This window comes from Gopherus flavomarginatus, chromosome 6 (assembly GCF_025201925.1).
Source record: "Gopherus flavomarginatus isolate rGopFla2 chromosome 6, rGopFla2.mat.asm, whole genome shotgun sequence".
NCBI lineage: Eukaryota > Metazoa > Chordata > Testudines > Testudinidae > Gopherus > Gopherus flavomarginatus.
Genome location: NC_066622.1, coordinates 11,495,036 through 11,507,681, shown reverse-complemented (window position 1 = coordinate 11,507,681; position 12,646 = coordinate 11,495,036). Strand labels below are relative to the sequence as shown.

At 42.0% G+C, this 12,646-nt stretch overlaps 1 protein-coding gene across 5 annotated transcripts in view; it reads left to right on the top strand.

Annotated features, from left to right (window-relative positions):
• Positions 1 to 12,646, top strand: part of SHQ1 (SHQ1, H/ACA ribonucleoprotein assembly factor) — a 113,391-nt gene that overhangs the window by 46,676 nt on the left and 54,069 nt on the right. For all 5 annotated transcript variants that reach the window (XR_007774956.1, XM_050957389.1, XM_050957392.1 and 2 more), the window contains exons 8-9: positions 7,388 to 7,542; positions 9,687 to 9,740. Coding sequence is in view for 4 of the 5 variants with exons in the window: in XM_050957389.1 (XP_050813346.1) it covers positions 7,388 to 7,542; positions 9,687 to 9,740 (209 nt within the window). In the remaining variant the exon portion in view is untranslated. The remainder of the gene's footprint in view (positions 1 to 7,387; positions 7,543 to 9,686; positions 9,741 to 12,646) is intronic.

Sequence of the window (12,646 nt, the reverse complement as noted above, 5' to 3'; positions counted from 1 at the left end):
GCACCACCACTCAAACACTTACCTAAAGTTTCTAGGTAGTCTTAATAAAAAATTTTAGATCAGGTTCCTTGGCTTCTTAATTTGGCTTACAAGAGATTCCTTAAAAGCAGCGAAGAATCCTGTGGCACATAATAGACTAACAGACGTTTTGGAGCATGAGCTTTCGTGGGTGAATACCCACTTTGTCAGATGCATGTGGTGGAAATTTCCAGGGGCAGGTATATATATGCAGGCAAGCTAGAGATAATGAGGTAGTTCAATCAGGGAGGATGAGGCCCTGTTCTAGCAGTTGAGGTGTGAAAACCAAGGGAGGAGAAACTGGTTTTGTAATTGGCAAGCCATTCCCAGTCTTTGTTTATTCCTGAGCTGATGGTGTCAAATTTGCAGATGAACTGAAGCTCAGCAGTTTCTCTTTGAAATCTGGTCCTGAAGTTTTTTTGCTGCAGGATGACCACCTTAAGGTCTGCTATAGTGTGGCCAGGGAGGTTGAAGTGTTCTCCTACAGGTTTTTGTATATTGCCATTCCTAATATCTGATTTATGTCCGTTTATCCTTTTCCGTAGCGACTGTCCGGTTTGGCCGATGTACATAGCAGAGGGGCATTGCTGGCATATGATGGCGTATATTACATTGGTGGACGTGCAGGTGAATGAACCGGTGATGGTGTGGCTGATCTGGTTAGGTCCTGTGATGGTGTCGCTGGTGTAGATATGTGGGCAGAGTTGGCATCAAGGTGTGTTGCATGAATTGGTTCCTGAGCTAGAGTTACTATGGTGCGGTGTGCAGTTACTGGTGAGAATACGTTTCAGGATGGCAGGTTGCCTGTGGGCGAGGACTGGCCTGCCACCCAAGGCCTGTGAAAGTGTGGGATCATTGTCCAGGTTGGGTTGTAGATCCTTGATGATGCGTTGGAGAGGTTTTAGCTGGGGAATGTATGTGATGGCCAGTGGAGTCCTGTTGGTTTCTTTCTTGGGTTTGTCTTGCAGTAGGAGGCTTCTGGGTACACGTCTGGCTCTGTTGATCTGTTTCCTTATTTCCTCGTGCGGATATTGTAGTTTTGAGAATGCTTGGGGGAGATTTTGTAGGTGTTGGTCTCTGTCTGAGGGGTTAGAGCAGATGCGGTTGTACCTCAGTGCTTGGCTGTAGACAATGGATCGTGTGATGCGTCCGGGATGGAAGCTGGAGGCATGAAGGTAAGCATAGCGGTCGGTAGGTTTTCTGTATAGGGCGGTGGTAATGTGACCATCACTTATTTGCACCGTGGTGTCTAGGAAGTGGACCTCCCGTGTAGATTGGTCCAGGCTGAGGTTAACAGTGGGGTGGAAGCTGTTGAAATCGTGGTGGAATTTTTCCAGAGATTCCTTCCCATGGGTCCAGATGATGATGTCATCAATGTAGCATAGGCAGAGAAGGGGCGTGAGTGGACGAGAGCTGAGGAAGCGTTGTTCCAGGTCAGCCATAAAAATATTGGCATATTGTGGGGCCATTCGGGTGCCCATAGCGGTGCCACTGATCTGGAGATATAGATTGTCATCAAATTGGAAATAGTTGTGTGTGAGGATAAAGGCACAGAGCTCAGCAGCCAATTGTGCTGTGGCATCATCAGGGATACTGTTCCTGACAGCTTGTATTCCATCTGTGTGTGGGATGTTCGTGTAGACAGCCTCTACATCCATGGTGGCTCCAAAACATCTGTTAGTCTATAAGGTGCCACAGGATTCTTTGCTGCTTTTACATATCCAGACTAACACGGCTATCCCTCTGATACTTGACACCATGCAAGGCACTGCATTTGGCCATATGGAGTGGAAATCCATCAACTGCATGAAGAAACTTGCACAAATACAGACAGATATCATCTTCCTTTCCAAATGCAAACGGATGGACATCATACCAAACGGACTAAAGGTAAAAAAAAATCCACTGCTATCTACATACTACACAGACCACAGTGAGAGATTATGCCGTACTCTATCAAAGAAACTGAGGAACCACCTGATCAGCATCCTATACAGCAAACAGGAAAACATCAAAAAAGAGCTCTCCAACCTGGAGACTCTCATTTATAACCAAACTTCCATACAAACGGAATTCACTAAAATAAGACAGGAGATCTACATTATTCACTTCACTTCTCTACAAAGGAAAAAGGACTGTAACTGTCTAAACTCCTACCTGCCTCATGGGGCCACAACCGTGGTACCCCCAACCCACCCAGCAATATCGTCAATCTATCCAACTACACATTCAGCCCAGAAGAAAAGTCTGTCCTATCTCGGGGACTCTCTTTCTGCCCTGCTACGCCCACCAACATGATACAGTTCTGCGGCGATTTGGAAGCCTACTTTCGCCGTCTCCGACTCAAAGAATACTTTCAGGACAACACTGAACAGCGCACTGATACAGAGGTACCCTCCCACCAACAGCACAAGAAGAAGAACTCCACATGGACTCCTCCTGAGGGTCAAAATGACTGTCTGGACCTCTACACTGAATGCTTCCGCCAACGTGCACAGGCAGAAATTGTGGAAAAACAACATCACTTGCCTCATAACCTAAGTCGTGCAGAACGCAATGCCATCCACAGCCTCAGAAACCACCCAGACATTATCATCAAAGAGGCTGATAAAGGAGGTGCTGTTGTCATCATGAACAGGTCTGACTACCACAAGGAGGCTGCCAGACAACTCTCCAACACCAAATTCTACAGGCCACTTCCCTCAGACCCCACTGAGGAATACACTAAGAAACTGCAACATCTACTCAGGACACTCCCTACACTAACACCAGAACAAATCAACGTACCCTTAGAGCCCCGACCAGGGTTATTCTATCTACTACTCAAGATCCACAAACCCGGAAATCCTGGACGCCCCATCATCTCGGGTATTGGCACTCTCACTGAAGGACTGTCTGGATATGTGGACTCTCTACTCAGACACTATGCCACCAGCACTCCCAGCTATCTCCGTGACACCACTGATTTCCTGAGGAAACTACAATGCATTGGTGACCTTCCAGAAAACACCATCCTAGCCACCATAGATGTAGAGGCTATCTACATGAACATCCCACACACAGATGGAATACAAGCTGTCAGGAACAGTATCCCTGATGATGCCACAGCACAATTGGCTGCTGAGCTCTGTGCCTTTATCCTCACACACAACTATTTCCAATTTGATGACAATCTATATCTCCAGATCAGTGGCACCGCTATGGGCACCCGAATGGCGCCACAATATGCCAATATTTTTATGGCCGACCTGGAACAACGCTTCCTCAGCTCTCGTCCACTCACGCCCCTTCTCTGCCTAGGCTACATTGATGACATCTTCATCATCTGGACCCATGGGAAGGAATCTCTGGAAAAATTCCACCACGATTTCAACAGCTTCCACCCCACTGTTAACCTCAGCCTGGACCAATCTACACGAGAGGTCCACTTCCTAGACACCACGGTGCAAATAAGTGATGGTCACATTACCACCGCCCTATACAGAAAACCTACCGACCGCTATGCTTACCTTCATGCCTCCAGCTTCCATCCCGGACGCATCACACGATCCATTGTCTACAGCCAAGCACTGAGGTACAACCGCATCTGCTCTAACCCCTCAGACAGAGACCAACACCTACAAAATCTCCCCCAAGCATTCTCAAAACTACAATACCCGCACGAGGAAATAAGGAAACAGATCAACAGAGCCAGACGTGTACCCAGAAGCCTCCTACTGCAAGACAAACCCAAGAAAGAAACCAACAGGACTCCACTGGCCATCACATACATTCCCCAGCTAAAACTTCTCCAACGCATCATCAGGGATCTACAACCCAACCTGGACAATGATCCCACACTTTCACAGGCCTTGGGTGGCAGGCCAGTCCTCGCCCACAGGCAACCTGCCATCCTGAAACGTATTCTCACCAGTAACTGCACACCGCACCATAGTAACTCTAGCTCAGGAACCAATTCATGCAACACACCTTGATGCCAACTCTTGATGCCACATATCTACACCAGCGACACCATCACAGGACCTAACCAGATCAGCCACACCATCACCGGTTCATTCACCTGCACGTCCACCAATGTAATATACGCCATCATATGCCAGCAATGCCCCTCTGCTATGTACATCGGCCAAACCGGACAGTCGCTACGGAAAAGGATAAACGGACATAAATCAGATATTAGGAATGGCAATATACAAAAACCTGTAGGAGAACACTTCAACCTCCCTGGCCACACTATAGCAGACCTTAAGGTGGCCATCCTGCAGCAAAAAAACTTCAGGACCAGATTTCAAAGAGAAACTGCTGAGCTTCAGTTCATCTGCAAATTTGACACCATCAGCTCAGGAATAAACAAAGACTGGGAATGGCTTGCCAATTACAAAACCAGTTTCTCCTCCCTTGGTTTTCACACCTCAACTGCTAGAACAGGGCCTCATCCTCCCTGATTGAACTACCTCATTATCTCTAGCTTGCCTGCATATATATACCTGCCCCTGGAAATTTCCACCACATGCATCTGACAAAGTGGGTATTCACCCACGAAAGCTCATGCTCCAAAACGTCTGTTAGTCTATAATGTGCCACAGGATTCTTCGCTGCTTTTACAGATCCAGACTAACACGGCTACCCCTCTGATACAAGAGATTCCTTGTTGATGTAGCCTGAGGTTTGCACAAGGGTCATTTCTGGTCAGTCATTTATCTCTTCAGTAGTTTAAGGATAATTTCAGAGTCTTTTTGCATTGCATTTAAGCAGTGATCAGAAATATTATAACACACTATCTTTGGGTTCCTTTAAAAAACAAGTCTTGTGAGAGCAGAAATTAGCAGACAATTTTCACTTGTGTTATTTTATATGTGGGACTAATTTTCTATGTGTACACTAGAGATTGTGCCACTACAGTCAATTTTGGATTCAGATAGAAATTTTTGCCTGGAAAATCTAATAGCAAAACTCTTCTACTGATATGATGAATGGCTAACATAATATATCAAGTACTAAGTTATATTGGGTTTCATCTGTCTGCAGGACCCAGACATGTTCTTAGTATTCTGCTCCCAGCATCTAGTCAGAACACGTGATTTTTACTTGACACTTGAAGAATGCTAGTAGTGCAGCAAATGGGGTTATTCGTATCTGTTCTTGTACTAAAACTGAACAGTGTATGTGTTGTATTTATTCCTATTTATAAAACTGCCTGTAACAGTGCACTAGTTGCAGAAAAATAAGTCTATGTACAATCAAAACTCAGTTAAAATGATCATAAAAGGACCTCCCAACCTACTGAAATAGGCTTCTCCTGCTTCCTGCAACACAGATCAGTTTCTTTTCCTGCATTGTGGAAAAGTATGGGAAAGTAGCATATACTGAAGATAATCAAATCTGAGTGGTGTCAGAGCAAAGGAGGAAGTTTGGTTCCAAAATTCCAGACAGCACCTTGCCACCAGAACATTTTTTGTTTAAACTTAATGGCTGTAAGCTTGAGCATCTCAGAAAGTTGCAACTGCAACATAAATACGTAAGGAATTAACATGACCCCCCAAATAGCTGAGACTGAAACAATTTACTGTAGTTCTTTAGAACTCAAAATCAACATCTAAAATGGCAGACCATGCAAATCACGGAGTATGAGTGTAATGTATTTCCTACTGATAATGTAGTAAGCAGGTAGCCTCTTAGTATGCTTAGTAAGCAGGCAGACTCATTCTCTACCAGCTACAGATTCTGAATGGGTTTAAGATACAGCCTCATGTGAAGCACACTGGTGTAATCCAGTCTTAAACTGTAAAGTTGGCTTTGATGATGTCTGTATCTGAAAGAAAAGGCCGTGATCTTCTTGACAAGTACAAGTGATGGAAAGAGAACTTGGCAGCTGCTGATACCTGACATCCGAAAGCAGCTGGAGAACGAAAAAGGCACTCAAATTGTGAACCAGAGTCACAGATGGCAGGCTTGCTCCCTCGTTCGAAGGCGCTAATATAATTGTGCTCAGTTTTGGGGTACTTTTCGCAATATGTAATAATTTCAGTTTTCCTGCATGCTTACCGTTACTTAACTCCAATAACTCAGTCTTACATCAGTTTAGTCTCTACCACCTAACCCTTATCTAATTCCAATCTCTGTGGGCTCTGGTTCTGGGTGAATTTTTCAGTTCTGTCAGATATCTCCAGTGATTTGAAGAGTGAGCAGGGTGTTGATAGCATGCTGAAGGCAGGTATACCATGCCTCCCCATTAAACCCTCCTCCCAGCCCCCATAGTGAACAGGAGGAGAGAAAATAGAACCTTGTGTCAGCAACTCCTCCGCTCAGAAGGCCAGTTGCCCAGTCCTCTCCTCTGTGTAATATAAAAAAGAAAGGAGAATAGCTGTTCTAGAGCCAATCCCATCTGTTCCCGTGAAGGTCTGCAGACCCGTTGAGAGCAGCAGTATCAAAAGCAACTGGTAGAAAAAAATTAGTATGAACACTGGGGGTGACAGGCTGAATGAATGGCGAAATGGACTTCAGTGGGGACAGGATTTCACTCTTGATCTTCATTCAACACTGGGAGGGGATTGTCAGCCAATACAACCAGCACAGCTCCTAAACCTTATCCAGGTCTAAAATCAAACTTGACTGTGTTCAGAGTGACAGAATTACTCTTATTTTTGTTCTTTCTCTTATCATTTCTTTATCCTGCCACTGCTCTGGGAATGCTAATATCTAGGCTGCTTGGTAAGAACTGCAGAAATGTTCCGTCACTGTCTTTGGCTCTGATTTTGCATACAGCGCTGTACAGGATACCCCTGCAACCTCACTGAGCCCTGGTATTTTCAGAAGGGTTCTAACATGGGTCTGCCTTCACAGAGTAACTTGCATGATTGGGGCATTGGCAATTCTAAGAGCCTATGCGCTTCCCTACATGGGGAGAAAGCGCACAAAGTATCTGGTGTGCACAAGTTATGCCACATTAACTCCCTGTATGGGCACTTTAGTGTGCACTGACAGAGCCTTTGTGCTCATTAGCTTAATGCCTTTTGGAAGTTTATTAAGTTAAACCACCCGAGGGCACTCTTAGTGCACAGTAAGGGTGTCCACAGAGAGAGTTAGTGTGGAGTAGCTACTATTGTGCTTTAAATTCATACCCTGGCTTACTGCACACTAACTTCCCTGTGTAGGTAAGCCCTAAGTCGAGTTAATAAATGTTCAATAAAAGATTGATGATAATCAAAGTAAGAATGATTTAAGCTTTTTCTCTCAGAGATGTTCAGTGTTTTAAATATGTGATTGGTAGGCAGTTTGCTTTCATGTGTTTGTAGAAGAAGTATACCTCTTCGTTAAAGGAACCTTTTGGTTTTTAATTTGTAATCTGTTGTCCTTTTACATTTTTTAGTCTCCTTGTCAGAAGAAGAGAGAGAGCAGCTGAGAAAATTCACAAATAAATCTTACCTGCTAGATAAAAGAACCCGTCATCAAGTGTATTTCAGTTTAATTGATATCCTTCTGGCATACTGCTATGAAATTTGTATTACTGAAGGAGACAAAAATGTAAGTATTTTTTTTTCCTTAATGAAACTTTAGAAGTGTCTCAGCTGCTTGTCTACAAGACATTTATTGTCCCCCACAAGACAGGGCTTTTAAAGTGGACTTTGTTCCAGAATTTAAAAAGTGAGGATTGAAATGTTAAATTCCTAGATTAGCCTGTTGGGCAGCAGCTTAGAATTGGTGTAATTCCAAATGAATTTTATGCTGGTGCTACAGGTCTGAAATATCCCACAACTGTGGGAGCAAAAAGAAGAGAGGGTATGGTGCAGGACATATAAAAATAAATGAATCACTTCAGGTTATTTCATAGGTCACTGCTATACTATGACTTGATTATCCAGATAGGGACTACATCAAAGAACAGCTGTTTTAATACTGATTTTTATTTTTTTTTTCTGGGTAGTTAGAATTGTTTGTAACAACAGTGTTTGGTTATGTAAAATGTCATTAGTGGGCGTGTAGGATGAAGGACAGAGTTCTGGAGTTCCACAGAAGCTGCTATGTTGAATTGCTTCTGTTCAGGGAATTCCACAGCTTTAAAACAACTGTTTTTTGTTTTTAAATGCCTCTTAGAGCACAGGTATTAGTTTTGGGAAGCAGTCAGTAAACTCAAGCAAAACTTTTGAAACCTTCAGAGTAGCCACAGAAAACTTTGGCCCCAATTCTGAGTACTCCCTTTCCCCTAGCTCACCACTGGTTGTGGGGAGGCAGATAGGTCGCTTTCAACTACCTTTGCACCTCTGGTATTCTAGGCTTGCCCTTCCCCTGCGTAAGAGTAACCATAAGTCTCCCCTTACTTACATTCTGTTTCCCATAGCCTCTGATGGGCCATAGGAAACAGAACAGCCAGAGCACTGTGTTCTTCAGCTACGTTCTCCTCCCTTTCCCAAAACAGCCTTAGCCCCCCACCATCCCAATGGCACAGATTGAGGCCTTGGCTACACTGGCACTTTACAACGCTGCAACTTTCTCACTCGGGTGTGAAAAAAACACCCCCCTGAGCGCAGCAAGTTACAGCGCTGCAAAACACCGGCGTAAACAGTGCCCCAGCGCTGGGAGCGTGGCTCCCAGCGCTGCAAGCTAATCCCCATGGGGAGGTGGAGTACCTGCAGCGCTGGGAGAGCTCTCTCCTAGCACTGGCGCCGTGGCCACACTTACACTTCAAAGCGCTGCCGCGGGAGCGCTCCCACAGCAGCACTTTGGAGTTTCGAGTGTAGCCAAGTCCTGAAAGAGGGGACAGCATAGAGCTGTACTTTGGCCAGGAGGGTGCCCTGGAGACCAGTGTTGATATTCTGAGAGCTACCAGGGTGGAACAGATAAACAATCCTGCTCTCCTGATTGGAGTGAATTTTTAAGGATAGACATTAGAATTGTGTGCAGAACATTGCAGGTCTGTACAGCACAATGGTATAATAATAATACTTATTACTAATATAGCACTTGATATTTTCAGTGTGCTGTACAAACATACATAACTTTATCTTTACAATAGCCCTGTTAGGTAAGGGAATGAGTATTGTTATGCTAATTTTTTTAAATGGGGAAATGGAGACATGCAGCAGTTAAATGATTTGTCCAAGGTCACAAATCGAAGCTGCATCAGAGCTAGGATTATAATTCAGGAATTCATGGCTCCTAGCCGTTCTCATTCCACTAGAGCATACTACCTTACAAATCCCATGAATCTGCTACACTTTAAAAAAAACAACAGTGTACATGCACTGCTAGATTTAGATCACCCTTTGGAAGCCAAAAACCTTGAATAGTTTTCGGGAAAAAGGCATTTCAATTTGAGCTGTGTTTATTCATTGGGCAGACACTCAAGGTGCTGTTGCTTGGAGGAAAGTGTATTTATTGAGAGAGAATTCCACTAAAATGCAGTTTTTCTCTGATTGCTGTTGTGTTTCAAAAAGGTTTTATGCATAAGCTAGATATTTCCAGTCATTTAAATAAACACGTTACTATTTCATATTCATAAATATTCTTAACCTTTGCAATTTTTAACATTTAAATTACTACTGGCAGAATATTATTTGAGAATACTTTGCCAGCAATTTTGAATGTTGAATTAAATAATATTTGTTTTATTCTATTTCTCTTCCTACCCCCTTCTGCCCCCCCCCCCCCCAAAAAAAAATAAAAATCAGGTAGAGTCATCATGGAATATCAGGAAACTGAGTGCAACTTTGTGCTGGCTCGAGGTAAGGTGAATTTCAAAAACTGTAGTGTTGGTGGTTAAATTACCGTTATTATTGTATATTATGTTCTGCTCATTCATAACTATAGATGTATTGAATGTTTTAAATTTCCTTTTGTTGTTTGTAGTTATTTTAATTAATTACATGTTGTAACTTCCAAAACTGACTACAGAATTATTTAAAATGAATCTTTTAGGAAGTGCAATATACATTTGCAGGCTAAGCTTATTGTGAGTGAGATATTTTTGGACTACATAGATATCTGGTAAAGTTTTGATATCATTGTCACCACCGTGGAGCAAACTGTAATATCCATTCAGTGGAACAGAAAGAGAAAGTGAAGCAGTATAGAGAAAGTGAAACAAATATTTTGGCAAGATCTCTGAATCTGAGAAGTAAGCCAGAACAAGATCAGGTGCTTTCTCTTGCTCACATGGACTGGACTGACCCTCTGAAGAAGCATTAAATATATCATTCTTACTAGATAAACATTTTTCCTTGAATTAATAAAGCTTACTTATCTGGTTGGATGTGGTTTGTGGTATGTCAGTGAGGATATTATAGCAAATCTATGGTCTGGCTAAACTAGGATTTTCCTCCTGTTATGAAAAAAAGTAGTTCCTTTACCAGCTTGATACTGTAATACAGTAAAGTATTTGTCAAGTAGGCATGTTAAGTGCAACCACATTCATAGCACTAGAAAATAATAGTATAAAACTCCAGCTGTTTGAACAAAAGCCAGAGATAATCTTCCTATTTTCACTGGCTGAGAGCAGCATTGGATGGTATGACAGCCGCTGTCAATCAGAAAATTTTTAAGGTACTTTTCAAACAAACTACAAAAACTGGCAAGTGGCTTTATTTTACTGGGCAATTAGTGGTTAGGATTATTCTAATTGTTATCTTTTTCACACTGAGCTCTCACACACAAGCATATTACCTGTTTGAAGGGAGACTGATCATGTATTACTTTAAAACAGTTCTGTAATTCTATCTTCATGTTTCTCGTATTAAATTCTTTGGTTTTAAAATGGTCTTAAGACATTAAAATTTATTTTTGTCAAAGAAGGTAATCACGGCATGGGAAAATGGAAGCAAGAACAAATATAATAAAGAGTACACGCAAATTGCAGTATTATGCAAATTTGCTTTAATGACTAGAAGTCCCTTTTTTAATGAATGACTGATGAACAGTCAAGATAAAAACATATGGATGAGAGGCATTTGTTTTGCTAGAAAATCCTCTCATCCTAAGTGCCAGCTGACAGAAAACATAAGATGTGTATGTCAAATGTTGTAGTGATACTCAAATACAAAATCATTATGGATCACTAGGTTTGCAAATTACTAAGGGGCAGATTAATAAGATATGTATGTCAAATGTTGTAGTGATACTCAAATACAAAATCATTATGGATCACTAGGTTTGCAAATTACTAAGGTGCAGATTAATAACTTTACTTTATGAAGATGTATGTCTTTATACATTTTTATATATAACATAAACATTTAAATATTAAACCAAATAAATGTATACTCTTTAAACAGAGACATGATAGAAGCAAGTGTATTATATAAAGCGATGTGCTATAAAAGGATACTGTCAGAATTGACAGGCCAAGTTATATCTACTTAAAATGTTCATATTTCACTTCACCTTGCCTCCCTGATTGCTAAAAACTGGTTTATGCCAGCAAACAAGGATTATAGCACACTGGGAACTGAAACTGTTCTTCTGAATGATATAAGGATAAAACCCATTGTAAGGAGTTTCTCCACAGTTGTAAGGGCATAAACCTGATGCTGTGTCCATTCCACTCTTGTGAGCGGGAATCTTGTAAATTTTAATAATCTGCCTAAACACAAAAATGAGAAAAGCAGAATGAAGAGGCTTTGTCAAACGACATCTGGGCCTCCTAGTTCTGACAATGCCCTGTGAATTTAATTTGCTTCTGTAATATTTTTGATATTGTAAAATTAGTAAATTCTTCACATTTTGAAGTGTGACTAATTCATACTGTATTTTTATAATCAGTCCCATGTACTGCATGACACAATGGGACCAAACTGCAGCAATGGTTAAATTCTGCTCCAACAAGTTCTAAATTCTGAGACAACAACCTCTAAATTCCATAGCAACGCTAATTTATTTCATCACTGTGTTATATTCTTCATTTCCTTCTTCCCATCTCCACACAAATACACACAGCTATGGGTCTGATTTTAAGAAACAAAATAACTACTTCAGGTTAAATGTGTTTAAATATGTTTTACCGTGATTGCTTTTGAGGATGGTTTTTTTTCCCCTGTACTCTTTTGGAAGCCCATTCGGTGCACTGAAACTCAGCTCTCACAGTGTTTTCTTGATAGCCCAGCTCAGGACCACCTTTGCCATGTGTGGGCAGGGACTGTCATTTATTAGGTGCTTGTACAGTGCCTAGCACATTGCGGGGTCTAATCTGGCTATGCTCTTTAGGCACTATGGCAATATACATATTATATAATAATAATAATTTGTATCAGGGAAGGCAAGTACTTGTAGCCTGCTTCAGCCTCTCATCTCCACAGCTCAGTAGGTCTTGACTGTTGCACTGTTTTGCAGGCTTCATAGCCTACACCAGTCTGCACTTTTGGCTTCCTCTTCGGACTGTAATTGGACTGTAATTCTGGCTCCCCAATCTTCTCCCACCTGGCATCAAACAACAGTGCAGGGAGTATGCACTGTAATCCAGTTAACTTCCCCTTGTGGGGAAAGATGGGAAGCAAGCAGCAACTGCAGCCTGGTTGCAGACAGAAGACAAAATGTTAGGCTCTTGGCTGCAGCAGAACAGTAAATTCCATGACAGAAATAGTGAATTTCATGGCATCTTGAAAAATATCCCAAATTTCATAGTTGCAGAATTGCAGAA